Source organism: Eulemur rufifrons, chromosome 23 (assembly GCF_041146395.1).
Source record: "Eulemur rufifrons isolate Redbay chromosome 23, OSU_ERuf_1, whole genome shotgun sequence".
In the NCBI taxonomy this organism is placed as follows: Eukaryota; Metazoa; Chordata; class Mammalia; order Primates; family Lemuridae; genus Eulemur; species Eulemur rufifrons.
In genome coordinates, this window is record NC_091005.1 from 436,604 (window position 1) to 464,005 (window position 27,402).

At 68.2% G+C, this 27,402-nt stretch overlaps 1 protein-coding gene across 1 annotated transcript in view; it reads right to left on the bottom strand.

Annotated features, from left to right (window-relative positions):
* The window catches only part of ZFPM1 (zinc finger protein, FOG family member 1), a 62,455-nt gene that overhangs the window by 23,388 nt on the left and 11,665 nt on the right, over nt 1–27,402 (bottom strand). The window contains exons 2-3 of the mRNA XM_069497888.1: nt 14,942–15,046; nt 12,377–12,502 (exon numbers count right to left, since the gene is read on the bottom strand). Coding sequence (XP_069353989.1) covers nt 12,377–12,502; nt 14,942–15,046 — 231 coding nt within the window. The remainder of the gene's footprint in view (nt 1–12,376; nt 12,503–14,941; nt 15,047–27,402) is intronic.

Below are 27,402 nucleotides of genomic sequence, written 5' to 3' on the forward strand. Positions count from 1 at the left end.
GTTTCCCCAGGCCCAGGGAAGCAGCGAGCCCACCCACCCAGGCTACTGGCAGAGGCCTGGTGCGTCCTCTAAGCCGCACCGACCAGCCATTCTGCCAGGACACGCCCCCGGGGACCAGGAGACCCAGAGCCCCGAGCCCTCCCAGCGCGAGGGCTCCCCTTCACCCCAGGTCAGAGGTTACCAAAGGGCTTCAAGCCCCGGAACCGCCCTCTCTTCCTGCGAGGTTTCCCCTGGACCCTGCACTCCCTCCCCTGGGGTGGGACGCACCTGTTGGGAGCCCCAGGGCCCTGCCAGCCGGCTGCACCTGCCACGCCCTCCCACCAGACATGGGCCGCGTGCCCGAAGGCCCCCCTACGGGGCATGGCACCGCGTCCCTGCCACGCTCTGCCGGGTGCTGGGGCAGAGCCGGCAGGTGGCAACGGCCCAGCGCAGGGGACCTGCTCCGTGTGGCCGCACAGGGGCCAGCAGTGCCAGGCACGGGCCCTCCCCGTCACCTCCCGCCTCCTGTGCCCAGAGCGCTCACCACCTCCTAGGGAGCCCTGGAGTAGACGTCTCGCTGTTACTAACTCTGTCTCCTGGCTGGACTGCTGGCCCAGTGGGGCCGGGCCACTGACAGCTGTGTCCCCAAGGTCCCGAACATCACGGATGTGAGTGCTGTGTTTGGAGGGGGAACGGCCGGGGAGAAGGGGCAGCTGTTCCCACCGGGCACAGGACGGGCACCCGTGGCCCGCGCCGCGGCCTCCCTGCGTCTGTCCTCACCTCCCCGAACCTGTGACCCCGGGGAGCGCATAGACACTCCGGCTCCGCCTCCTCACCGCTGGGCGGCTCCCAGGCTGCCGTCCAGAGAGGCCACCAGGGGCAGCGGGCGTGGGGGGACCACAACCCGCCTGGGCCTGGAGTGTGCGGTGGAGCCGCTGCCCACGGCTGTGGCCGCGGGGGAGGGAGCGCAGGGGGCGGCCCCGCCCCGCCCGCCAGCTGGGCCCGCGAACTTCTCCCCCTATCTCGCGGAGCATCGCCGGGATTATTGATTTTTAGACACAGAACAACAGCCCATCTTTATCAGGCTGAACCCTGGCCCCGGCGAATGGCAGAGCTGGGGCCGCCTGGGAACAGCAGGCCCCGGAGGGCGGGGCCGGCCCCCTGCCGGGCCCTGCGGACCCCTCAGCACCTGCGGGCCCAGCGGCCTGTCCCAGGGAGGGGCGCGGACAGGGCTGGGCTGGGTGGGCAGGGGGGCCGCCCTCTCTGAGCCGGTCACAGCAGGGGACACGTGTCAGGACACCAGCCCTGCCCCGCTGGGCGGCGACCGTGGCTGGCGCAGCAGGAGCCTCGGGGTTCACCTGCCGGGCCCAGGAAGGGCCCTTCCCCTGCCCCACTCCGACGGCGTCTCCTGCCGGCCACGGAGCCTGACACCCTCCAGTCACCCCGGAGCTCAGGGACCCACGGCCTCTCCAGGCCTCTCGGCAGCAACACACCCCGAGTCTCCCACCTGTGAAGTGGGGACAGGGACCCCTCAGCCCCTGGGCCCTGGGATGCTGGTCTCGGGAGGCCCTGTGGCTGAGCGCTGGGTGGGGGTCCTGGCCGAGCCGCCGGGCAGGCTGGGGCAGGATGTGAGATAAACTATCTGCGCAGGAGGCGTTTTCTTCAGCTTATCTGGCTCCGATCAGCCCGGGCGCCCGGCCCCGGCCCTCCGGATGCCCCTGAGGACCCTCCTTCCCACCCGGCCTCCGCTGACCACCTCTCGGCCGGCCTGGCCAGCCCACCCTGCTGCCGGTGCTGGCGGGTGTGGCTGGGGGCTGGGCCCTGCCTGCCCTGCTTACGTGCCCCCGGGGCCCCGTCCCTGCCCTGGAGATGGGGCAGGAGGGTGGCAAGAGCGCAAGAGAAGGTCTGGGCAGAGGCCCTGGGGCAGCCACCCGCCGTGGGCAGGGCCCGTCTCGCCTGGCCCAGCCCCACTGGGGGCGGCAGCGGGCACCAAGGCAGGTGCCAGTGAGGACGTCATGGCCCACACAGACCATGGTGACACCGCCACCACCTAGGACACTGCCAGCCCCTGAGGGCCGCAAAAGCCCTTCCAGGAAAAGCAGCTCCCTGGGCACTTGCCAACCCTCACACAGTCTCGCCACCTCCGCCCACAACAAGGACGTCCTCAAGCGGGAGCCTGAGGCCGCCCACGCCCCCATCCGTTGCTAACACCACGTGTGGTTCTGTGCGGGGCCAGCAGATACCCGCTTTCACGGTTATTGATCGACTCGGTTACCGATGAGAAGACCGACGGCCAGAGAGGACCTGGACACACAGTGAGGCGTGTGGCTGTGAGTTCAGAGGGGACAGGGACAGGCAGAACCAAGACTGGGCCAGGCTGCCCCGTCCCAGACACAGCCCCTTCCCTCTGCACAGGAACACTCGGGGCTCCCCACTGGCCCCCAAATCGAGCGCTATGTCTAGCCATCCAGCCAGAGGCTGGGCCACCCCGGGGCCCCCTGCCGGGAGCTGTGCTCTGTCCACTGCCCCACCCGGCCCGCCGAGTGACCCTCCCGCCGCCTCTCGTCTGCCGCAGAGACGGCAGCGCCCTGGGAGACGGCAAGGGCCCGGCCTCCGGGGAGGGGCTGCAGGTGGCGGCCCTGGGGAGGTGGAGGCAGAGTGCTGCTCTGTCCTGAGCCCCAGGGCTGCTGTCGGCCCACCCGTGTGCTCAGTGAGACGCATCTGCGGGCACCCGGGACGCATTTGCTTCTTTCAGAATCGTTTTCCTCCTCTTTTTGTGGACATTTTGCAGAACAGCAAAAAGAAAGAAGCAGATGGCCCGAGACTGCCCGCACGGCCGCGCTGACTCTCCTCGCTGCCCGATGCCCGCCCACACTGAGCTGGTTTTTCTGGGATAAACTAGAAGCCAGTGCTGAGGGCGGCTCCCACCTGGGTGGGCGGGTCCCATCCCAGGGAGGCTGCGGGTCGAGCCCAAGGCCCCCCAGTGGCTCCATGGTGGACCCAGATGGTACCTGGGGCCAAAGCGCCTGGCCGTGTCCCCACACGCCGCAGGGCGCCGGCTGTCCCGTCGGGGAGGGAGGTTTGGGGCGCCTGGTCCGTGGGGGCCGAGGCGGGTGCCTTGTGCCCAGCGCCGGGCGGGGGGCGCGAGGGCCGGGGCCCTCCTGAGACACAATAAGCCCCGAGATAGCATCTGGCCTCATCTCAGCCCCCGCCCGGCCCCTTCGGGCAGGATATGACCAGCCCTCGAGCTGATGGCGGCCCTTTGTCCCGTCTCCGGGGACCGATCTTATCGGCCGCGTCCACGGCCGCCATAATGGGAGACGTGGGGAGGAAATCAGAAGTTGCCGCGGAGAGAGCGGGGCGATGAGCACACAAGGCGCAGCCACGGCCGCAGGGCGGGGGGCGGCCTCTCAGTGTCACATCCTGGGGGGCTGGGGGTCAGGGGTCACTGGGGCTGGTCCCGTCAGCTCGCTGGGCCAGTGTCCTCGCAGACCAAGGCCCACTCCCTGGGGCTGGGGGGTGACCCCGTGACGAGGCCCAGACCACCAGGCCTGTCCCAGCCCGTGAATGAGGAACCTGGGCCCAGGTGTCCAGAGAGAGGGGACAGCTGGCAGCCAGGCCTGTCCACGTGCCAGCGGGCGTGACGGTGACGGCACTCGTAACAGTGATGGCACCAGTGACAGCCATGGTGCTACCGCAGTGGCAGCACCTTGTGCTCGCGGTAGCAACGGCGTTAACTGCAAGCGCCAGTGGCGGTGCCGAAACAGTGGCGGTGCCGTGGCACTAATGACCGTCCCCGTACAAGTGACACTCACAGTGCTAGTGCCACTGACAGTGCTGGGGGCCGCGTCATGGTCACGGTGACAAGGGCAGCCGTGGCAGTCACCACTGGCCAGCAACCGCCACTTGTACAGTGCCAACCCCGTCCTCCCCAGCATGCCTGTGGCCATTCACAGAGGGAGCGTTGGGCTCCAGGGGTCGGGGGTCACCCCAGCCCAGAGGGCGGGCCCAGGAGGCCGGGGAGGGAGGTGGCGCTGAGGCTCCCGCAGGTGAGGCCTGGTGGGCCTGGCCGCTGGCGTCGGGAGGGCCGGGCCGGCCGGGCAGGAAGCCGGTGGAGGGCGGAGGAGGAAGCCGGGCTCGATTAGCGCCTGTGACCGAGATAGGCGGCCCTGGCCACAGACAGCTGCTCCCGGAAGGGGGTGAGGTCAGCGGGCAGCGCGCGGCAGGCGGCCAGGAGAGCGAGGGCTCCCCCTGCTCCTCACTGGGTGTCCACCGCCCACCGCCCTGGCCAGCGTCCTCACCCCAGGGGGGCCGGGGAGCCGGGGGAGCCCCAGGGGCTGGGCCTGGGAGGGGTGGACGGGGCCCGGGAGGCAGGCCACAGGCTCACTGCCCACTCCCCTCCCCCCAACAGGGGTGAGTGGCTGCCCGACCTCTCCAGCCTCGGCTTCCACATCGGCATGGGGTCCCCGGTGCCTGCGGCCAGGCCACTCGGCCAGCGCTGGGCTACAGTCCAGCCTCTCCCCGGGTCCCCTGTGTCTGCCTGGGAGCCCTACAGTCCGTCCCTCGCGCGGCCAGCGGGATCCAGGGAAAATCTCCCCCGTCCCATGGCGGACCTGCCCCAGCGCCCGCTGGCACCAGGCTCCGCCCTGGCCTTGCTCCCTGCTGCCCCTCAGCCCCCAGACACGGCCCACCAGGGCCTTTGCACGGGGCTTGCTCCCCAGCCGCGGAGCTCTCCGCACAGATGCCCAAAGGCACCGGCCGCCGCGGGCTCCGTGTGTCTCAGCCTGCGTGTCCTGGCCGCTGTCTGGCCCCCTGCCGACTGCTGTCCCCACCACGCTGCTGCTCCAGGAGGTGGTGTCCCTGCCCACTTTGCGCATGCCACACCCCAGCACCTAAGGCAGGGCTGGCACACAGCAGGTGCTCAATAAGTACAAGTGCCAGGGAGTGAGTGGGTGGGGACGAGTTCCCGCTGGTGGCCTGCTCCTCCTGCGGCTGCTGGACCCCACGGCGGAGTCGGGTCAGAGCCAGGCTGAGGCAGTGGCTCCCAGGTGGCCAGGGCCCTGTGGCGGGAAGTCAGCACTTCCAGGGTGCGGAGCCGCTGACCGCAGTGGCCGCTGGGGCAGTGGTGGTCCCGGTCTGGACCGTGTGGCTCTGTGGAGGGGGAGCCGGCTCGGGCTGCAGGTGGGCTCTGCCCGCGGGGCCTGGCGTGGAGAGGGTGGTCTCGCGTTCCGCTGAGGACACAGGCCGGGTGCAGGCCCCACCGGCCAGGGCCCGATGCTCTGGGAGGGGACAAGGGCGCCATGGAAAGAGCTCAGGCCGGGCCCAGGCGGTCGAGGTGTCCACCTGCCGGCAGCTACTCACGGCCCTGCTGGCCAAAGCCTGTAACCTCTGAACCCGGTTTCCAAAACCACCACCCTGCACTCGCTGCTGGCCAGGCGCACTTGGGTCTTGGGCCTCTGCCTCACGGCGCCTGCACCGGCTACACCGAGTCGGCCACTGGTTGTCGCCTCACTCACTTGGGACGTGGCCCCAATGTCAGCTCGGCGAGGCCCGACCCCCTCCCCAGGACATGCGGTGTTTCTGCGCGGGACCGCGTGGGCTCTCTCCCTCCCTGGGGCACAGGCCCTGGGGACTGGCCGGAGGAACACGGCCCTCCTGCTCCTGGCCACTCCCGGCCTGGACGCCTCGTCCTGGGTCCCCCACCACGCACCTGCAGGGGGCAGGCTGGCCCCACGGGTCTCCGTGGACGCCGGGAGGGACGCGTGTCCACTGCGCAGACGCACGGCGCTGGGAGTCCAGCTCCACCCCCGAGTCTTGCCACTCAGCTGAGGAGCAGGGAGGTCAGGACAGGCGTAAGGACCCGGGTCTCAGGGGACACGTCCCTCCAGGAGGGCTTGCAGTGGGCCGGGGACGGCCGTGGGGACCCCCTTCCTTGGGACGCCCAGAGGGGGTGGCTCCAATCAGCTGCTGGGCCTGGTCTCTGGGGCTGACCCCAGGCTGACCCCAGATCCTCGGCCTCCCTCCCCCGCCCCAATCTAAGACAAATAGGCGCTATCGGCGGCAGCGCCGGGCCTGCGATAACGCGGAATAGCTGGAATGATTTCCCACCCACACGCGGGCTGGCGGGAGGGCGAGCGCCGGTATCTGCCCATCTCCGGGCTGTCCGTCAGCACAGGCCGGCCCGCCTCTGCCGCCGCCCGCGGCCGATAACAGACCTTGAGGTTTGCATAGAAACTCCGGCCGTGAGATTAGTCAGACAGCGCGACCCAGATAACCGCCCGACGCCCTCGCGCACGCTGGGGGGCACGGGACCCCGGGGGACCTGGGGCGGAGGATCCGGTGGGGCCCAGCAGGAAACAGCAGGCAGACGCCTCCTCCCGGGACGGCTCACCCTGACCACTCACTGCCCTGCGGCCGACCAGACGCCTCCTTAAAACCCCTCCGCATCCCCACGCCACAGCCAGGAAGACAGAGGCGTCCCTTGCAGTCCACGGCACTGAGCCCACACCCGAGCCGCCAGCGCCCTGCGCTCTCTCTCCCTGGTCCCCGGCCCCCAGTGCTCCAGCCACGACACGCTGTTCAAGCCTCAGGCCCTCTGCACGTGGCAGCTCCTCGTCCCTCTCTGCTTTGTCCTTTAGCCCCAGCTTGGGGACAGGGGCAGAGGCCTCCTACAGTGCCATTGGTCCTCCCATCTGTCACACCCGGCCCTGACCCTTGGGTGCCCCCTCTGCCACTGGCAATGCTCTAGGGACACGGCCAGCTTCCCTCTGTGCCTCCAGGGTCTGGGACGGAGCCGGGACAGAAGAGGCATCAGCTGGTGCTCGGGCAGTCGGGTTCTGCTTTGCTGGGAGTGGAGGGAACGGCCAGGGAAGAGCTCCAGGCCCCGAGACGCTTACGGGTGAATCAAACTCCACTTCTGGGGCCCCAAAGATCAAACAGCCAGGCGGGAAGCAAGTGTGAGCCTCCCCAGGCGGGGGCAGGCACCCAAACGAAGCCCGGAGGCCCCCCCCACGGTCACGGGACTGTGCACCCCCAGCTGCACCCCCCACGGCCGAGCCCCAGTCTCCCTGACTGCAAAATGGGATCAGCCAGCACCTCCTGCTACAAAGAGTTGGTTCAGCACATGCTGCTGGTGCTCAGCAAAGCTTGTCATCGAGTCCTGAGCACACAGCGGCCCTGTCCTGCTCTGTGGCCCAGCAGTGTGTGCGTCTCTCTGTCCCCTGCCCTTCATACCTGCCCCAGCCCAGGGCAGCTGGGACTTCTGAGCCTCAGCCTGAAGCAGGGCCACCCCAGGCAGGGGCCTCAGGGGCTGGGAAGGGCCCCTTCTCAGTCCTGGCTCAAGGAGCCCCAGGCTCCTCCCCACCATAGGCCCAGGCTTTGGGGAGCAGGCCCCCCTCTGGCCCAGAGTCAGAGTGGCTGGGGCAGGGGTGAGGCTGTGGGTCCTGACCCCGCATGGGGTGGTTTGCTCCATGGACTGCCACCCCTGGGGACAGGCACAGATGAAAAGTGTCCCCATCGCACCCTGCCTCCCACCCCACCCCCACACAGCCTCTCTCCCAGGCCTGGGTCCAGCTGGGGATCCCCCAGCCCCCGCCCTCGGGAGGGAGCCAGGCCCTGGCCAGCTGTCGGGGGGCGGGGGGGGGCAACCGCACCCACCACGCACCTGCTGCCCCTATGCACCTGCTGTGCCCACCACGCACCTGCTGTCACCTGCTGGCCTCCACCCCTTGGCCTCCCATTGACTCAGCTTTGTCCAGGCTAGTCCCTCCTCATGGAAAACCCTTCCGGAAGGTCGGGCAGGGCATGTTTTCCAAGCCCACTGAGAAGGTCTGCATCGTCCCCAGGGGCGGCAGACACCACTGCGGGGTGCCCAGGTGGCCTCCTTGTGCCTCTGGGGAATTCCAGAGCCGAGGACCCTGCCCTGCTTCGGCGAGGCCAGGGGCAGCCCCGGGTGGGGCGGCACATCCGTGTGGAGCATCAGCGCAGGGTGGGAGCCGGGGTGCCGCCGCTCTGGCGTTCCCGGGGACTGCACGCGCGGTGACCATGCTGGCTCCGGGCCGTCTCCCACCTCCCGCCGCCCAGGCGTGGGCCTCAGTACCTGAGCTCCCCCCTCACTCGAGGCTCTGCCTGCCTGGACTCTGCTTTGTGACGGTGGTTCCCAGAAAAGAGCTCCAGGCCCTGAGACACTTACGGGTGAAGGGAACCCCACGCCTCGCCTCCCTGACCCAAACCCCGTCAACACCTGCCGCCCTGCGCCCACAGAGCCCAGGCTGCCCTCACGCCACTCCACACCCACAGCGCCGGCGGAAAACCCACGTGGCCTCCCGAGGTCTCCTCCTGCTCCTGGCTGAGGATGGTGCCACACAGACCGTCCAGCCGCAGCCGCTGGCCTCAGACCGCCCTCCCCGTCCTGGACAGGCGAAGGAGGGGGTCCGGGTTCCCAGGGCAGCCAGAGGGTCCCGCGAGTCCAGTCGGGTCTCAGCCCTGTTCCCAGCCTTCCCCTGTCCCCGCCCTGCTGGAGTCAAAGTGCACAGGCCCCTGGCCAGCCCACGCCCACCTCGCCCCCACCCTGCCCACGGCGGGGCCTTTGTACCCTCTCCCTGGCCACGGGACCCCTCCTGCACCGGGAGGCCCCTCTGGGGCTGTCCCCTGCTCGGAATCACCCCTTTCTCACAGACCTCGGGGCTCACTTGGGGATTTGATTGGATCTCTGGGAGGGAAGGGTCTGGCCGTCCTGTGCTCTGGTCCTGGCAGGTGACTGCCGCCGGCCTTCCACACACGTTCCCCGCACGGCTCTGCCCGGGCCTTCGTGGGCTTCGCCTGTAGCCCTCTAACCCCGTGGCAGGCAGGCCGCGGAGGCCACACTGCAGTGTCACCGCGGCTGGGTCGCTGGGCTCCCACCCGGGAGCCTCCTCAGTGCCGGGCGGGTGGTGGGTGGCCAGGACAGCAGCCCAGACACGGGACACTCGCTCCCGCCAGGCTCTGCTCCCTCACGGCGGCTCTGCCAGACGGCTGCTCCCGCATGTGCATTTCACAGACGTGGACACTGAGGCCTGAGCGGCCACGCAGCCACCTGCATCACTCAGCAAGGCCAGGGCTGTGCTCCTGCCCCTGGGAACAGCCCCAGTGCGTCCGTCTGAGGCAGCGGCACCCTGGACCAAGGCCGCCCGCAGCAGCAACGCTTGGAACTTGTGCGAGTGAGAACCAACAGGCACTGAGCGCCGCCTAGCACCTTTTTGGAGCTCTGGGGTCACCAGGTATCAGGCAGGGGCCGGAACAGGGTCAGGAGATGACAGGCAGCCATCATGATGGCCACTCGTACGCCCCGGGAGCAGCACTCTAGTGCTTACAAAGCGCTTGCACATCCAAGACCTCACTGGAGTCTGTAGCGTGGGTCAAGTCCTCCTGGGCACCCCTGGGGAGGGTGGAGGGGCGGGGAGTCCCCCTGCCTGGCGCATGTGGGCACCTCCCAGGGTCTTTAAGACCCGTCTCCCAGGGAGACGGGTCTGGCCGGGGTCCAGCCAGTGTGGACCAGCAGCTGCTCAGAACCGAGCCCTGGGCTCCAGGCCCTCCCACGTGGCCGGGTCCCACCTCACGCGGGACGGGTGGGAAACCGAGGCTCAGGCCCAGTCAATTCCCAAAGCCAGGTGGTGCAGGGCACACTGGGTCAGAGCCAGGCCTCCCCCACCCGTGAGAGGGAAGGCGGGTGCTGCCCCCGGGGTCCCGGCAGGGGCAGCAGGTCTGCGCCTGCACCGTCCCCACACTTGGGGATGGCAGGGCCGGGAGATCCTGCAGAGGAGAAGTCAGGAAGCAGATGTGGGGAGAGAGATAGGGACAGAGATGGGGAGAGACGGGAGAGATAGGGACAGAGACGGGGAGAGACGGGGAGAGATGGAGGAGATAGGGAGAGAGATGGGGAAAAACGGGGAAGATAAGGACAGAGATGGGGAGAGACAGGAGAGATGGGGACAGAGACGGGGAGAGATAGGGACAGAGACGGGGAGAGACGGGGAGAGATAGGAACAGAGACAGGGAGAGACAGGGAAGATAGGGACAGAGATGGGGAAAAATGGGGAAAATAGGGACAGAGATGGGGAAAGACGGGAGATGGGGAGACACGAGAGAGATAGGGAGAGAGATGGGGAGAGATTGGAGAGATAGGGACAGAGATGGGGAGAGATGGGGAGATAGGGACAGAGATGGGGAGAGATGGGAGAGATGGGGACAGAGACGGGGAGAGATGGGAGAGATAGGGAGAGAGATGGGGAGAGATGGGAGAGACGGGAAGATGGGGAGGGACGGGAGAGATAGGGAGAGAGATGGGGAGAGACGAGGGAGACAGGGACAGAGACGGGGAGAGATGGGGAGATGGGGAGAGATGGGAGAGCTGGGGAGAGAGGTAGGGAGAGACGGGAGAGACAGGGATAGAGACGGGGAGACAGACGGGGACACAGGGCGGGGAGAAGGTGGCCGAGCTCTGCTGCACTCAGGCCACTAGGCCAGGCCCTGCCCTCAGGGCCGCTGACCCGCCGCCCACGAAGCCTGGAGCCCCAGGCCGGCACAGGGAGATAAGAGCCCCCCGGGCCTCCCTGGCTTCCCGGCGGGCGATAGCGCGGCCTGTGTGGGCCTGATAGGCGGTGCCACTGCGGCGGTTGGCGCAGCCGCATATCTGCCCATCGCCGCCCACTGCTCCCGAGCCCGTATCTGTGGGCACCGATAGGGCACCTCCGGGCCACGGGCGCAATAGCACAGGAAGCCTGGGGTGCCCCGGCCCCGACCACGGCCGAGCTCTGGCCCAGCCCTCCGGGTCCGGCCCCTGTCCCCATGGCCTTGCTCTCCACCTGGAAAACAGGGTGGTGACCCGGCGCCCAGGGGTGGCCAGACACCAAGCGGTGATCCACGCTCAGGAGCCGCCGCTGGGCTCTGGTGCCAGACCCGCGATCAGACCCAGGCCAGAGACCCCGGCCGCGGCCGTCCACCTGGAGCCAGGGCCTGGCACAGCGGGGCCCACTGAGGGAGTGTGGGAGGGCGGCCACAGTGCTACCCATTCTACAGCAGGGGAAACTGAGGCAGTTGGTGCAGGCCCCCGTGTGAGACCAGCACGAGCTATGGCGACGCAGCAGTGAGGGTCTCGTCTCGCCTGAGACCCCCAGACAGGCGGGTCATGGGCCTGTCCTCTGGCAGGCGCTCCTTGGCGGGGAGAGGGTGCTGTGGGCACATCTCTGCCAGGGCACTGGGCCCTCCCTGCCATCTCGGGGTCCCGACGTGTGGGACCCCAGTGTCTCTGGTGTTGGACGCCGGACCCTTCCTGGGGGAGGCAGGGGGAGCCCCAGAGCCCGGTGGCCACGAAGCCCCGGGCGCCATCCTGCCCGCCACGCTCCAGCACCAGCAGCCCAGCCCCTCCCTCTGGCCCCACCCCCTGCGGGACCCGCTGCGCCAAGTGAGCAGGGACCTCACAGCGCACGGCCATCGCGGCCCCTCGGCGCCCGCACAGACAGCACGCGTCCGCCCCGGCGCCCGGCTCCCCACTCCTGGGACCCTGCCCAGAGACCACCCTGACACCTGTCTCAGCAAAGGCCCCGACCCCCAGCTGGCAAGGCCCTCGCCAAGTCCCACGTCCCCGTTGGCCGCTCCACAGACAGGGACCACCAAGCACACTCTTCAGGCTGCTTGCTCCCAGCTGTATGCCCGGTATACAGCAGGTGCTCCATACAAGCCTGCTGCACCCACACATGTGCCGGCCTGAGTACTCGGCCTCCGTCCCCTCCCTCCCTTCTCCCAGGACCTGCCATCGGCCCCACCCTGCGCCGCCAGGGCCTCGGTGGGCAGCCCCGGAAATCCACCCCACGCGCCACCCCAGGTGGCCGGGCCGCGTGAGTCGTCAGTCAGGAAGGACAGACGCGGCCTAACTGCCTGGGCTTCCCGCGTTCACAGTGGGTGGAATGTGACGCCGTCCCCAGGGGGCGGCCACAGGGGGACCCCGTTCTCGGGACCTCTGGGGTCAGAACTCCAGCTGCAAACCGCGGAGCCCTGGGACACTCTGCGGACCAGGCCCGAGGACGGCTGCAGCCTCCCAGGAGTGGGGCGGGGTCCTCTCCTGCCCCGCCCGGTGCCCTGGAACACGGCTCTGGGGAGGCCGGCCCAGGTGGCTCTGGCCACGCCCCTCTCCCAGCCCCCTTTGCGCCGGCCGTCCCACCTCCCTCCCGGGACGCTGACCTGCCACAGCCACGTGTTCCCCTCTCCCAGCCCGGATCAGACCCTGCCCCGGCGCATCTGCGGCCCCCCTAACCCCTAACCCCTCCTTCTGGGATCCAGTGCGGCACTGGCGCGGGGCGCCTGCCTCCCGCCAGCCCGGCACGCAACGCTGCCCGACCGCGCCCCGCCCACCTCGCCTTACCTGGCCCGCTCCAGGGACTGCCCGACTCCTCCTCCTCTTCCTCCTGGGGCCTGGGCTCTGTCCCCTCAGTCTCCTCGGGGCCTCCTGGGGACGTGGGGGGCGGTGGCGGTGGGGGTGACTTAACGTCTGCAGAGAGGAAATTGCCATCACATCCCTGCCGAGACCCTGGGCCCCAAATCGCCCCCCCCACCCGCTGCAGGGAGGGCTACTGAGGCCGGGGTGGGCGAGCGCAGGCCCAAAAAAGTCACATCTCCGTCCCGTCCTGGCCCGTCCTGGCTTGCTCTAACTGGGGGGCAGGGGAGAGACATCCCAGTTTTCCTCTTGGCTTTTAAAACCCCTCATCCCCATCATTAATTGCAGCGATAATAATTGTCACTCCAGCCATATTAATAATTAGAGCACAGGATGGCCTCGGGCACGCCCAGGCCAGCGGGCACATGTGTGGCCTCCGGCTCCCTGTCCCCTCTGCCGGCAGCCGGGGCCCCCACCAGGCCCCGCACCCAATTCCAGCCCAAAGGGCATATTTGCCTTCCCGGCCGGGCTGATAACCACCGGCCCCCAATCGATGAGCTCCCATAAAGCCCCCCCGTGGTGACGTCACGAGCCCAGCAGATTATTAATGCCCGCGATAAGGGCCATGATTAACATCAAATAAATCAATCACGCAGTATAAAAGTCCCATTATTTTTGGCTATAAATCAAAGTGGCTGGCATTTGAGCTCCAGCCACCGCGAGGGAGCCGTGCCGGACCCGCCTGAGCGGCAGATACTCTCCCGCGCCGCCTTATCGCGCCATCGCGGCGGCGTTATCGCCGAGGCCTGTGCCAGGTGCAGCCCTGGCTGATTTTTCCAGCTCCCCCGCGGCCCCACCCCCGCCCCCGCGCAGCCCGGGCCCCAGATCAGATAGGGAGCCCGGCTCCCCGGAACTCCAGCCCCGGCCAAAGTCCGCCAGCAACGCGCCACCTGCCCTCTGGCGCGGCCCCTCCGTCAGGCGCCCGCGGCGGCCGGCCTGGCAGCACCTCACGGTGACAATGGTGGCAGGGCCCTGGGAGTGGCCACCTGGGAGCACCGCACGCCTCACGCGTGCCCTCTCCCCACAGCTGCTGGGGTGCGGGGCTTGTATCCCATCTGCAGACGCAGACACGGGGGCTCAGAGGGGGCTAAGACAGGCCGCGAGTCCTGACAACGTGTGACTGTGACGATGACAGCAAAGATGACAATGAACAGCAGCATGTCCAGGGGCGGGGAGTGTCCCTGGGGCAGCTGAGGGTGACGGCAGCCTGGCTTCAAGTCCCCTGGGCCTGGGACCCAAGGGCCTCACTGCCGCAGAGGGGCTGGGGCCGGCTGGCTGGGTGTGTGTGGTCTGGGGGGGGGAGGCCTGTGGGCTCTGAGCCCGGGGCTGTCACAGCGGGACCCTGACACTCAGACTGGAAAATGCCAGGGTGGGGAGTCCAGCGAGAAGCCCCTCCACCAGGGACCAAGGTCTGTCTGGGGTCTCTACCACCCCCTAGCCCCTCTTTGGCATGCCGCAGCCCCCTGCAGAGCTCTCTGTGCCCGCCTCCCATCCTGCCCCAGGGCCTTTGCACCTGCTGGTGCCACCACCTGGTATGCCCGTCCTGGTACACACATGGGCAGCTCCGTACATCCGTGGGGTCTCTGCTCAATGTCACCTCCCCCACCTCACCTTCACTCTGGACACGTCACCCACGCCCCACCCTCCCAGATGGCCCGGCTGTGGTGATGTCCCCCTGTCGGACTTGGGGGATGGCTCAGACTCTGCGTGCAAAGGTTCGTAGCAGAGCAGCTGCAAGTGGCGGTGGGGGAGCCGGCTCACTGCCAAGAGGAGCCCCCAGCAACCGGCTGCTGCCCTTTCAGACCCCGGAAACAGGTGAGGGTGCCGACCTCCTCTGAGGCCCCTCCTCCCGGGGTGTCTGGGGCAGCCCTGGCCCCCGCGGGTACCTGGGCCCAGCAGGCCTCCTGGAGTCAGGTCAGTGCGCTTCCGGAGGGCGGGGGGTCTTGGGAAATGCCCTGTCCCCAGAAACTGCCCCCAGGAGGGCCCGAGGGGAGTGTGGGGGTGTCGGGTGAAGAGCAGGCAGGTGGGGTGTCAAGCTGTCCCTACTCAGGGGCTTATAGGCTGTGCAACCCTGGGCAAGTCACTCGACCTCTCTGGGCCTCACTGCCTTGTCTGCAAAATGGGTGCACGGCTTAACTATGTGCAGAGGCAAGCGAGACGCTTGGCAGGGCCCACAGCCCCCAAGAAGGGAGGCCTCAGATCCCCATGTCATAGAGGGAAACTGAGGCTGGGGGGCGTGGCTCTCCCGAGGTTACTCAGGGGCCCTGTGAGTCCCCGACTGACCCTGGGGCCCTCCATCCAGGCCTCAGTCTCCCCGTCTGCAGCACAAGGGGCTGGACTTCCCAGACCACGTGCTAAGGTGCGTGTCTGCCGCCCCTCCAGGCCGTCCTGGGGACAGGCCTCGGCTGGAGGACACCTGGGCCTCTCCTGGCCATGCCACCGACACGCAGGGGTGGGACGCAGGGGGACGGGGGGGCGGCTCTGCCGACTCACCTGCGCTGCCAGGGCTCCGGGGCTCAGGCGCCACGGCCTCCCGCTCTGCCAGGCTGGCGTCCGCGGCCTGGGCCTCCTCTCCGGACTCCATGTCTCCGAGGGAACCTGCGGACACAGCCCGCGAGTCCGTGAGGCGCGTTGGGGCGCGACCCCTCACCCCGCCCGCCCGAGCCCTCCCCGCACAGGCACAGCCCTGGGTGCCCAGGCAAGGAGGGGGTCGGCCACCCCACTGAGGTCAGGGGCCGTGAGGGGGTGGCCTCCAGGTGACCCCCTACCCCTGCAACCACTGCAAAGCCTCAGGGTCACCCTGCCTGCCCTCTGACCTCTGCTGGCTGCAGGGACTCCGCGACTGCCAGGATGAGGTCCCGGCCCCTCCTTGCGTCTCTGTCCCACCGGCTCCCCAGGCACCGCGGGACCAGCCTTGTCCCCCGAAGGTGCTCCCGGGGGCCTGTGGGGCTGGAGGAGCCGCAGCCCTGCCCGGACCCCTGGGCCCCAGCGTCCGCCCGGCCACAGCGAGGGGTGGATACAGTCTCTGCCCCACGGCCCGGTGCCTGCCTCCTCCTGGGAGCCTCCTGGGGCTCCCCTCACTGTCCCCACGGTCTGGGAACTCCCGGGGGGGGGGGGGCACCAGCGTGCAGACAGGAGGTCGAGTGAGCAGTGACTGGCGGGGCACAGGCAGCCACGGCAAGCTGGGGGCCAGAGCGCCACAGGGCCGGGGACCCCTCAGCCCTGCTCCCCTCAGAGACTTGGGCACCCGGGTCTGGACAGGTGACAAGGCCATTGGGACAAGTCCTCATGGCCCACAGAGGGCGGCCACTCCTGACCCCACAGCGGTCAGGTGATGGTGTTACCTCGGTGAACTGGGAAGATGCTGGCACCCAGGAGTCCCCCTCGCCCTGCCTCTGACTGCTCCTCGGGGCCCCGGTCCTGGGGCTCGGAGACAGCAGCTGCACACGGGGCCACCCCAGGCCCTGGTGACCGCCCACGTTCACCCTCTGCAGCGCCTGACCTGCCCCTGCCCATGGCATGCGGCGCGGGGGGCACCCAGGCCGCGGCCCCCACAGCAGCCAAGTCTGCAGAGCCTGTCCCAGCTGCGCGCTCACACCCTGGCGGGGCGGACGGTGGTGGGTTGCAGCAGCGGCTCCGGGGGCGAGGCCCGAGCCAGGGCGGGATGACCACCCGCGAGGGTGAGCTCCCCGTTCCTGGGGGCAAGCGAACGAGCAGATGTGGAACTGCCCAGGGTTTGTGGCTCGGTGGTGCCGACCTTCCTCACGACCCTCCGGGAACGTGATAAGACCCGGTGCCGCCCCAGCGACACACAGAGGGCCAGACCCTTCTCACCAAGTCCCCAGTGTCCTCCTGGCCCCGGCCGTCCCCCTGCGGGCTGTCCAGGGAAAGGCAGGAGATGGAGGAAGAGGGGCCTGCAGGTGCCTGGGACACCTGCCCCCTCGTCACTGAGGCTGGGTCCCACACCGGCCGCAGCAGCGGGGCCACGTCAGCACAGACCCCAGGGGCTGTGGGTGGCAAGCGGTGCTGGGACGGGGTCCCAGTTGACTTCCAGAGTGGCCGCTCTGGGGGGGTCTCGGAGGGGAAAGCCGATGTTCTATCTGGATTTTGGCGTCCCTCTCTCCTCGCTGCGGCCATCAGGGCCAGGTGCGGTTCTAGGACCCCGCCATGCTCCAAACTGCCAGACCGCGTGGGACCGCGGGGGCGGCCAGAACCAGACACGGCCTCAGGCTGAAAACACCGTGAAAGTGCAATGAGGGAGGGAGGTGACAGGGAAAGACCGAAAAATGAGGGGAGATGCTGGCAGCAGGTCTCCAAAGAGACAACACTGCCGGTACTGGACCAGCGGCTGAGCAGAGAGCCGGGCGGACGGGGCGGCGCGCCAAGGCCGGGGGTGGGTGGGAGGCCGAGGGGAGGACGGCTGTGGTGGGATTGAGGCCGAGAGGGCAGAGGCCCGACCATGCCAACCTCAGAGGCCATGGCGAGGAGTGGACCCCAATGCTGGGGCACTGGAGGGCCATGGAGGGTCCCAGGCAGGGGGTGGCAGGATTGCTTCCCCAGCTGCAGCCCTCTGGAGTCTAGCTGGTTCCACGAGCCCCAGCCTCCCCAGAGCACCGCAGAGCTGTGATTACAGCAGGGGCTGGGCTCAGACCACACAGGAGCCAGCCCCGGGCCAAGGCTGCAGGCCCTCATCAGTGCGCCCACACGGCAGCTGGGCACGGCACGCCCCAGACCGGTCCGACTCGTGCCCTGGGACAGGGGCCCCGACCTCCGTGACCTCGGCACGCACCGGGGAACGCGGCCACGGCAGCGGAGTCAGCCTCTGCTCCCCGCCCGGGGGCCGGCCTGCGTCGGCACTGCCCTTCCCCAAGGTCGGGCGCCCTCGGCCACCCCCGTCTCGGTGGCCATGTGCAACCGCCCACCCGCCTGCCTCTTTCTAGAAGTCTCTTCCACGGCTCCTCAGGAGCTGGCAGGGGCGGCCCCAAAGCTGCGGTCCCTCCTGCAGGGCAGCTGCGGGGCCTCGGCCGCCTGCTCCGGCAAGTGGGTCTGAGGCCGCCTGTCTGCAGGGACGTCGGGGACCAGACCATGGGGACACACGGCAGACCACCCCGGCCCACCCCGGGAAGGCAGCCCTGACTCCCGGTGCCCCTCCCAGGGGGGCCGCAGACACCCAGGGAGGCCCCAGCGTGTGACGGCGTGACGGGTTCTCCCATTTGCGGAGAACAAAGGCTGACGCCCTGCACAAAGCCGTGACAATGAGCGTGGAGAGGCTGCAGGCTGATCTCAGCTCCTGCACAGTCACCGCGGCCTCGATGCCGCCGCAGACACTGCCAGCCGCAAATCGCTCAGCCACGCTGGGACGCCCCGGCAATCCTGCCCCGGGCTGCCTCGGCCCCGGGGCGCGCGGCCCCATCCCTGCTGGGCCGGGTCCGTGCGCGCCCGCGGTCCAGGGCTGGCTGGAGACCCCGCTGGCCAGGGGCGTCCTTGAGTCACAGCTGCATCCTGCTGTCTCCCTGGATGCCCTTTGGGGACCCCCCTCTGCCCAGAGACCCCAACAGCTGGCCCAGGCTGACCCATGGCCAGGCAGATGGATGGGTGCGTATTGTGTCCTGGCTGTGTGACCCTGAGCAAGTCACTCTACCTCTCTGTGCTTGGTTTCCTTGTCTACAGACGGGACTCACAGTGGCTCCCAATACACAGGACGAAATGCGCTGTCCACCTGCGTCACCAGGGCTCAGCACACAGTAAGTGCTCAGCAAACAACGGTCACTACCACCCACGGTCACCACCAACGGCCCGCAGGCCTGGGAGGGGACAGGCGTGAGCTGTTGGACCGCGCAGGGCCCTGTGCTCCCCGTTCCACAGACACCCCCCCGCCCCCCGAGGAGCCCGGGGAGGACGACCTGCCTTCATTTCCGATGGGAGCGGAGGTGCCAAGGGCGGCGTCGGCTCAGATCTCCTCGTGAGGGGGTGTGTAGGGAGGGGCAGGGAGACAGCAGGGGGCATGTGTCGGGGATGGGCAGAGGGGAGGCAGGACCCTGAGGGCAGCCCCGGTATGAGTCTCACCCACCAACTCACACCCCCAACCCCCAAGGCAAGCCCAAGTCAGTCACGCCCTCTTTACGGATGAGTAAACTGAGGCCAAGTGAGGAGGGCTGACCTGCGCGAGGAGGGGTGGGGGTCCTGAGACAGGACCACATCCACCCTTCCCGATGCCCGCCAGCCCCCAGCCCTCCCCACCCGGGACCACCTGCCTGGGGCGTCCGCAGGCCACGTGCGGTGACCAGCGCCAGGGCAGAGCTGGGCTCGGCCCCTCGGTGCCCGGAGTCCCCGGGTTATCGCGGCGAGCAGACGCCCGCGCGCCCATCCGTCTCCTGCTCATTAAGCCGGACGCTGAAATGGAAATGAAAACATAATAGCTATTTGATTGGGGGTGAGATACTTTGCATATTGGCTCGGAGCTGATAGCGGGATTTCATCAACTCCCTTTCTTCATGCTTTAAACTGCATTACGGAGACAGGCTCCGTGCAGCGCGGTGATCCCAGCTCCCTTCCGAGTCCCCCCGACAATTAACGCAGCCCCTCTGCTGTGGTGTCGAGGCGCTGGGGGGCCCCTGTGGCACGGCAGCCCCGTGGAAAGCCGGCGTGGCCACCAAGGAGGGACGGGGACAAAAGTCCCCAGACTGCAGCCCCCGCCGGGCGGGACCCAGACGGGACCATGGACAGGGAGTCGCCAGACGGGGTGACTGAGGCTCCTGGCGAGGTCCCTGTGGCCCCCCAGGCGCTGGGGCCTTGGGCAAGCTCCCCCCAAACAAGGGCAATGTGTGCCCGCCCGGGACGGGGTCACCCCCGTGAGGCCTCGCTGGGCCCGGCCCTTTTATTCTGAGTCTGCAGAGGAGAGGGGGTGCAGGCAGCTTCGGGGCAGGGTGGACAAAGGGCATCGGCCTCCCCGCCAGCATCCCGGCTCCCTGGGGGAGCGCAGAGCCAGGAGAGGGGCACCTGGCCGACCCTGGCGTCGGGGGCAGACGTGGGCTCCAGCCCAGCCTCGTTCTGTCATCGCTCTTCCACCCACGCACCACATGTTCATGCACCCACTCCACCCGCTCAGCACCCCTTCCCGAGTCCCTACTGCGCCAGCCCTGCACCCGGTGCTGGAGATCTGGTGGGGACCAACGCCCACCCCCGAGAGAAAAGGGAGAGATGCCAGCATGGCTGTGGCCAGGACGGAGAGGCAGAGGCGCCATCAGGGGAGGCTTCCTGGAGGAAGCGGCAAGGGAGTGGCGGTCTGCTGGGGAGAGGAGGTCACCAGCATGGGGTCAGGGAAAAGCAGTCCAACAGAGGGACAGCAGGGCGCTGAGGCTGGGGGGACACTCCTTCCTGAGTCGTGTCCTCATGGACAATGGGGGGTGTCAATGTCTCTAGTCAAGGGCCGGGCGGTGGGTGCTGAGTGCCGGCTCAAGGCCGTGGCTGCACCTGCTGCCATGGTTTCCACCCTTCAGGGGGTGCCTCATCTTCCCCTGGGGGGTGGGAGTGGTGAAGGACGGGGCAGGGGGGTGACCGAGGCGAGGGGCAGGGGGAGGGCCTGGGCAGGGCCATGGGGGCAGAAGGGGAGACCCCCAGCTCTCCTTGCTGGCCCTGGGCCGCGGTGGGGGGCGCGGCACTGCCAGGGCGGGGGGTGGCGGTGGGGGGGGGCCTGGCCTCTGGGCACACGGCAGCCAGATAAGGCCGATAACAGACAGAAAATAGCAACAGATTCAGACTTTCCCACCGCCGGGCAGAGGGGCAGCTCGGGCCACGGCGGGACAGAGGAGACGGGGACAGCCCTGCCCTCCCCCAGGGGCTGCGCCTGGACCCGGCCTGGGTCTGGGCCCTGGCGAGCTGTCCCTGAGGGCCTCGGTCCTCCAGGTGGACCCAAGAGGCAGGTGTGAAGCCGACCCCTTGGCTGGGGGGCAGGGTGACCCTGGCGAGTCCCTCCCTCCATCCAGCTACTTTCTGTGACCAGAGACAGGGGCCCCCAGGGCAGCGGCAGCGGCCGCACCCCCAGCTCTCAGCCTGGACCCCCTGCCCAGCCCCTCGGCACGGGCCTGGACGTGCAATTCTGACAAGCGCCAGGGCCGCGGCGCAGGACCAGGGTGGGGGAGGGAGAGCCTGCTGGGTGCCCGGCCGGCCCTGCGCCGACGGCACCTTCCAGCGGGTCCCCGGGGCCATCGCCCGCCAGGTGGGCTCTCTGGGTGCAAGTGCCCTGGAGCTGCCCCTCAGCGCAGGCCCCACGGCTCCCACCAGACGGCGTCCGTCGCCCCAGGCGACCGCCAGCCCACGGGGAGGCCACCACAGAGGAAGGAGCAGCGGCCCCCAGGGCAGTCGCTCGGGGGTGCAGTTCTGGGTGGTCCCCATCACAGCGGCACCTTCCGTCCTCAAAAAGCCCTGGACTTGGCATCACCCCATTTTATCGATGGGGAAACCGAGGCACAGACAGTAACGACACTTGGCCGAGGCCCCCCCTCGCAGCAGCAGCATGCAGGCGGCCTGCCCTCACCTGGCACTGTCCTCGCAGTCCTCACCCACCTGCTGTCCCTGTCGGGGTGACAAGCAGTGGAGGCCCCGCTCAGGGTCCCCGGGAGGGACTCGGACACAGGCCTGTGTGGCTCCCAGCCCGGGGCCTTGTCTTTCCCTGTGCTGGGCCTCAGTTTCCCTTCCTGGCCCCTTGCCTTCCTCCTGTCTGCCTTCCCCTCCGACTGTTCCGCGGCCAGGGCCTGGGCTCTGCCAGCTACTCGCCGTGCGGCTGGAGCCAGGCGCCCTCTCCGCCACGTGGGGGTGTCCACCGGCCTCCCTGCCCTGGCGCAGGTCTGGCAGGGCTGCGGAGTGACCTTCCCCTGGCGCCGTGGCGACCTCTGACCAGATCCCCACAGACACGTGTGCACAGCCCTCCACAGTTTATGAGGCTCTGCCAGGACCCTCGTCGGCACATGTCTGTAGGGAAACTGGCTACACTGGACAGATGGGGAAACTGAGGCAGAGAGCAGCCCGAGCAGCCCCTGCCTGGCCCCATCACGGGCCTCAGGCCAGCTGCCCACTCAGCTTCTTGGGGCCAGGCGGACTCGCAGCCATGCTGGGTTCCAGGGCGCAGGGACCTGCCCAGCCTCGGTCTTCGCATCTGGCAAATGGGTGTGGACCCACCAACCTGCAGGAGGCAAAGAAGCGCCAGGCGTCCTGGCAGCCCAGGGGTTAATAGTGAGTAGACGGGTCCGCAGGGGTGGACAGGACCTCTGACACCACAGAGGGCTGGGGCACGCGCAGGACGGGGAAGACCAGGCGGGTGTGGGGTGCTGGCCTCAGGCAGGGTGGCCACGAGGGCTTCTTGGAGGAGGTGACATTTAAGCTCCAAAGAGCCCAAGGAAGAAGAACATCCCAGGCCGAGGGCACCTTCAGGCAAAGTCCATGGCATGTTCCAGAAACTCGAAAAGGTGGGGGTTGGGCAGAGGGTCCAGAGCACGGGATCCAAGGCGGGGAGCTGGGGTTTTATTCTGGTCACCGTAGGAAGCCACCGTCAGACACCAAGTGACTGTCAAAATATGCCCACTGTGCTGCTGCGCCTGCCACCGCCTCCAGGCAGCCCCCCCAGCTCTGGGCCATCTCCTTGGGCTCCCTCAGGACCCTCCCCCTGCCCCGAGTCTGCCCCTTCTCTCGGGCCAGGGCCAGCGGGCTGGTCCCACACCCTGTCCCCAGAGGCAGGGCCGGCAGAGCAGGCGGGAGGCGGGGAGGAGGGAAGAGCGCCGGGGCCTGAGAAAGCGCCGCCCGGCTGATAGGGGGGAGATCGGTTTCAGCCGGAGCCGCGCCTGCCAAGTCCACATCCTATCGCGGGCCTGCGCCTCTCCACATTCATCACCGCCGAACTCGGCAACTTTATCAACGCTAAAGGTTGGCGCCATCTCTGGGCCTGGCCACTCCCGGGCCTCCGATGGGGCTGATAGCGGCTGATAGATTACACGAGATTGTTTCACTCCGGAGAGCTGATTACGAACACTCCTCGGGGAGGGGTGCGGACCACGTGGCCCGTGGCGGGGTGGAGTGGCCGAGACCACGGCATGGGGTGAGGGCAGGGCCAAGGCCACAGCGCGGAGCCGGGCAGGAGGAGGAGGAAACTGCCAGGAGTGGGCTCCCAGCGTGATTCTCCCGCCAGATGGGCGGGCGGGCCGATGGGGCCGATGGGGCCGATGGGGCCGATGGGGCTGCCGCCTGCGGCCAGGTGGGCGGAGGCAGGTGGCTTCCCAGAAGGGACTGGCTCTGGCACCACAGGCCCTGCCACCTTCCAGGCGGGGCTGGGACCGAGACCTGAGGGGGCAGCCTGGCCCTCAGCAGCCCACCCGCTCGCGGCCGTGGGGAGAGGGGCCTTCCCGCCACCTGCTCTGCAGCCCCAGCCCGGTGCTTCCAGGATTTCATTCTCACGATGGCCCAGCCCCAGGGGGTGGTCACCACCTCCTCTTCCCAGGGATGCCCCGTGCCTCGGGCAGGATTCGCACCCGCGCCTGGGGCCCAGTGTCCAGACTCGTGGCCAGGACCCGCGCATGCCGTCCAGGGGGAAAGGACGATGTCGTCATGCCCCTGGCTCGGCCTTCCTCCCTGCTCTGCGTGGCAGGGTCCCAGGCCGCAGGGAGATGAAGAAACCGCGGCCGGGGGTGGGGGGGGCAGCGGCTTCCCGGTCCCAGGGGAATCGTGGCTCTGCGGGGCCTGAGCCCAGACCTCCCAGCCCAGGGTGTCCTCGTCCCCGCGGGGCCCAGAGCGCAGTGTCCGGGAAGCTCAGGGGACGCCAGGGCTCAAATCCTGCCGGGCATCCCCCCAGCCCCCAGCCTGTTCCCTCAAATGAACGCTGGGAGTTCAAACCTCGGCCTCCAACACGGAGAGACAGAGCGCAGAGCGGCGGGCGCCAGGCTGGGGAGGGCCACGGAGACCCTGCTGGGGACCGTGGGGACGGTGGTGACGGTGGCCCAGAGCGTGAAAGTGCTTCATGTCGCAAACTCGGAAGGTGCTGAAGACGCAGACTTTACCACAATACAACAGAAAATTAAAACAAAAGCGACAAACAGTGGCGCCGTCTCAGTGCCACGGAGCATACAGCAGGCGCTCCACGAGTGCGGCCCCCTCGCCTGAGGACCGGGGCGTGGCGCCGGCCATGGGGTCGCGCCCTCCCCACCGCCAGACGCAGGCCGGAGCTCGGCGGGGTCCAGCCCACCAATGGGGTGGGGGCTGCTGCCTGGCCATGACAGGGCAGGAGGCCAGATGGGGTGGCCTGTCCTGAGAATGTCCCCAACAGACCTCTGCTGCCAATCGAGGCTCAGTCCTGCCGGGGAGGCCGCATCCCGGGGTGTCCGGCTCCCCTCCCTGCAGCCCAGCGGTCCCCGCCCCACACGGGCCTGGACAACCCCTGGGGAGCAACCCGCAAGGACAGGGGCCGCCCAGCCTGAGCACCAGACCCTGTGAGTGCTGTCCACACAGTCCCCAAGGGCCCCCCCATTTTATGGAAGAGGAGGACGAGCCTCAGGGGTTTAAGTGGCAGGTCCAAGGGGACCCCGTAAGCCGTGGGCAGGGATTGGCACCCGGGCTGTGCAGCCACAGCACTGGTGGCCATGACCCTTCTAGCGTGCACGAGAGCCACACTGACGGTCATCTTGGGACCTGGACGTGACAGCCTTGAGCCAGACCTCTGGCCGCTGGCCATGGGAGGGTGGAGGTCACATGGGGCCAGGCGGGTCAGCGGCTGGGGTCAGGGAGCCCTGCTCCTGTCTGACTCCCGGCGCCCTGCCCAGGCAGGGGGCACACAGAGCCGGCAGGGGGCCGGGAGGGACGAGCGCCAGCCCCACGCGGTGAGGGGACCCACTGCTCCCCGCTGGCGGTGGCCCAGCGCCCCACACTCCACGGCTCTGCCCGGACAGCGCTTGTTTTGGGGGCTCCGACTCCTTCCAGTTTCTTTTTCTCCCGTTTGCCTCTTGGGACGGGGCAGGCACGCCGAGTGGATCTAGAAGTCGATCAGCGGAGTATTTATGGAACACCTACTGTATGCCCTGCGCAGTCCCGGGAGAGCCAGAGCTGCCCCCGTGCAATGGGACCGGTGTGAGGAGACCCTCCCGGGGGAGGTTGCTGGGCTGGCTCCGTCCCTGACCCTCAGGCCACCCGGGAGGCATCGTCACCCACTCTATAAGGCAGGGGACCAAGAGCCCAGAGAGGTGAGGGGACTTGGCCAGGGTGACGCCTGATTCTTGTCCGATGGCCCCTCCCCATTTCCTCCCCTTAGATCTCAGCCCAGACCTTCCCTCCTCCCCTCCGCGATTTTCCACTTGCGCACTTTGAAAGACGCCCACGCGTGCGGCTGATTTTCGTGTTGGGAGCCCCGTGGTGCTGTGGGAGCCGGGCGTGGGGGGCTCTGGCCAGGACTGGGGTGGGAGGGGCCCACCCACCCCACGTGGCCGACGAGACACACCGTGGGGTGCAAAGTGGGTTTAGAACACGATGCAAACCCCTCAAGTCTCCTGAGCACCTACCTCCTACGGACGCAGTCTCCTGGCACAGGAACTCCTGACAACGGAACATCTGGGAGACCCCAGGCTTCTGGAATATGCCACAGCCACAGAGAGGGGAGCCCCCAGAGGAAGCAGGTAACAGAGCCTTAGCAGACAGGGAAGCGGATGTGCTGCCTCAGCCCTCATTGTGCAGATGGGGAAACTGAGGCCCAGGGAAGGGAAGGGGCTTGCCATTGGGCACAGAAACCGTCCCAGCAGGCAGACAGACTAGATCTCCTCCCCATTTTACAGATGAGGAAACTGAGGCTTGGCAAATGGGTTGGGACTGTCGTCCATTAAGATGGCACCCCATCGCCTGCCTGGCCTGGCGCCACGGAGGCCCGGCAGGACGGACTCTGGATGAAAGTCATCGCGGGGAGAGGGACCCAGACGTGGGAGGCTGGGGGAGCAAGCTGTCCCTGGACTGGCCCTGCCCCACTTCTGAACTTGGGCCCCCCAATTCAGGCCATGGGGGTCTGGGCTCTGAGGGTCAGTAGGTCACCCAGAGGTCAGCCTGTCTATCCTCGTGGCCAGGCAAGTGAGTGGCCCTGGCAGGAAGGCCTGTGGAGCCTGGGGGTCTCCAGCACTGGCAAGGTGGGGGGACCCCACTCCCACTGCAAGGGCAGTCCCTGGGCAGGCTCCGCCCTCTTTGTAGAGGCCCGCCCCATGCACAGCAGCTCAGCCAATTGCTGGGCCTCATTCTCACTCATTTGCATGCCCCATTTCCACTGGCTGCAATCAGGCAGGTTGTGGCAGTGGTTCCCTGGCTCTGGGGGACTGTGGTCTGGGGGGCTCAGATCTAGGGGGGCTGTGGTCTGGGGGGCTCAGATCTAGGGGGGCTGTGGTCTGGGGGGCTGTAGTCTAGGGGGGTCCCAGCTCAGGTGGACTGGGATCTAGGGGGGCTGGGATCTGGGGGGGCTGTGGTCTGGAGGGACTGGGATCTAGGGGGGCTGGGATCTGGGGGGGCTGTGGTCTGGGGGGGCTGTGATCTAGGGAGGCTGTGGTCTGGTGGGCTGGGATCTAGGGGGTCCCAGCTCAGGGGGCTGCACTCTGTGAGGTCTAGGCTGGGGCTGAGCTCTGGGGGTGCGGGACTGTGGGTGACCCAGGCCCAGGTCTGGGAAGGGAGAAGAGCTGCAGGGGGACCTTACAGCACAGGCTCTTCCCTGTCTGCTAAGGCTCCATTACCTGCATTCACGGACGACCCAGGGGGGACACTGGCCCAGGGTCACACGGCCGGGACGCAGGCACGGCAGGGACCTCACCCCAAGTCTGGGCCCCTCCACCCCTGGCTGGCTCTCCCCTCCTAGGCAGGGCCTGTTGGGGGCAACTTCTTATTTTCGGCTGCCTTGCCTCAGGGATGGCATTTTGGGGCTTCCTTTGCAAAATGATGATGGTGATGATTCGCGAGCGCCCAGCCCAACTGCCCAACTTTCCTCCAGAGCCGGCGGCGGCGAGGTGCGGAGCGGGCTCTGGGGGAGCGTGAGCGCGTTTGTTCCTGGCATTGGGGTGGGCTGAGATAAGGAAACAACTGCTCAGGGCGAGCAGCAGATAGATAACGCGATAGCGGCGCCTCCAGCGCAAGGCGCCTATCGCCCCTTTTATCACGGTTCCCTTTTCTTTCTTTTTTGTTGGGGGGAGGATGGAACAACCCCGGCCCACCTCCCAGGCCGTGGGACTCAGGGCGGCCGGCTCAGCGCCCTCCTGCCGCGTCCAGCACACCCAGGGCCAGCCCAGGGCTCCCGGCGGGGAGAGGGGCAGGAGCCGAGGGGCACAGGGAATGGCGGGGCCCCGGTGCCACAGGGCGGCAGCAGCACTCGCCCTGTGGGGCACTGCCTGGCAGCACCTCAGCCGCTCCCCGAAGGGACCCGCGGGCGGAAGGCCCAGAGGAGGAAAGCTCCTGCCCAAGGTCACACAGAAGGGGAGGCCCCTCTGGCCTCGGGCCGGTCATTTGGGCAGGGGTGCTGGGCATAGCTGGGGGGCCACGGCACGGGTGGGGCTGGCCGGGTGGGGAGACTCCGGGGAGCTGGCCAGAGTCAGCCAGGAGCTCTTGGCCCTTAGCGTCCTCAGCCCCATTTTACAGACGTGGAAACTGAGGCTCAGAACAGAAACGTGGCTGAGAACCAGAGCAAGGGAGGCATCCGTGGCAAGCTCTGCGTCCTTGCTGGTGTCCTGCAGCCCTGGGTCTGGGTGACTCCTGGACACAAGGACAAACGTGTCATCTGAAGCCACCTGGCCACTGTGGACAGGGCAGGGCCCTGGGCCTCTGCAAACTGCAGCTGTTTTCCAAAAACTGTCCAAGAGCTGCAGCGTCCGCAAGGGCGGGCGGCCCCAGCCCCAGGGACCCTCGGCCCACGCGGGATTCCAGGGACCCCCGGCCCACGCGGGACCCCAGGGAGCACG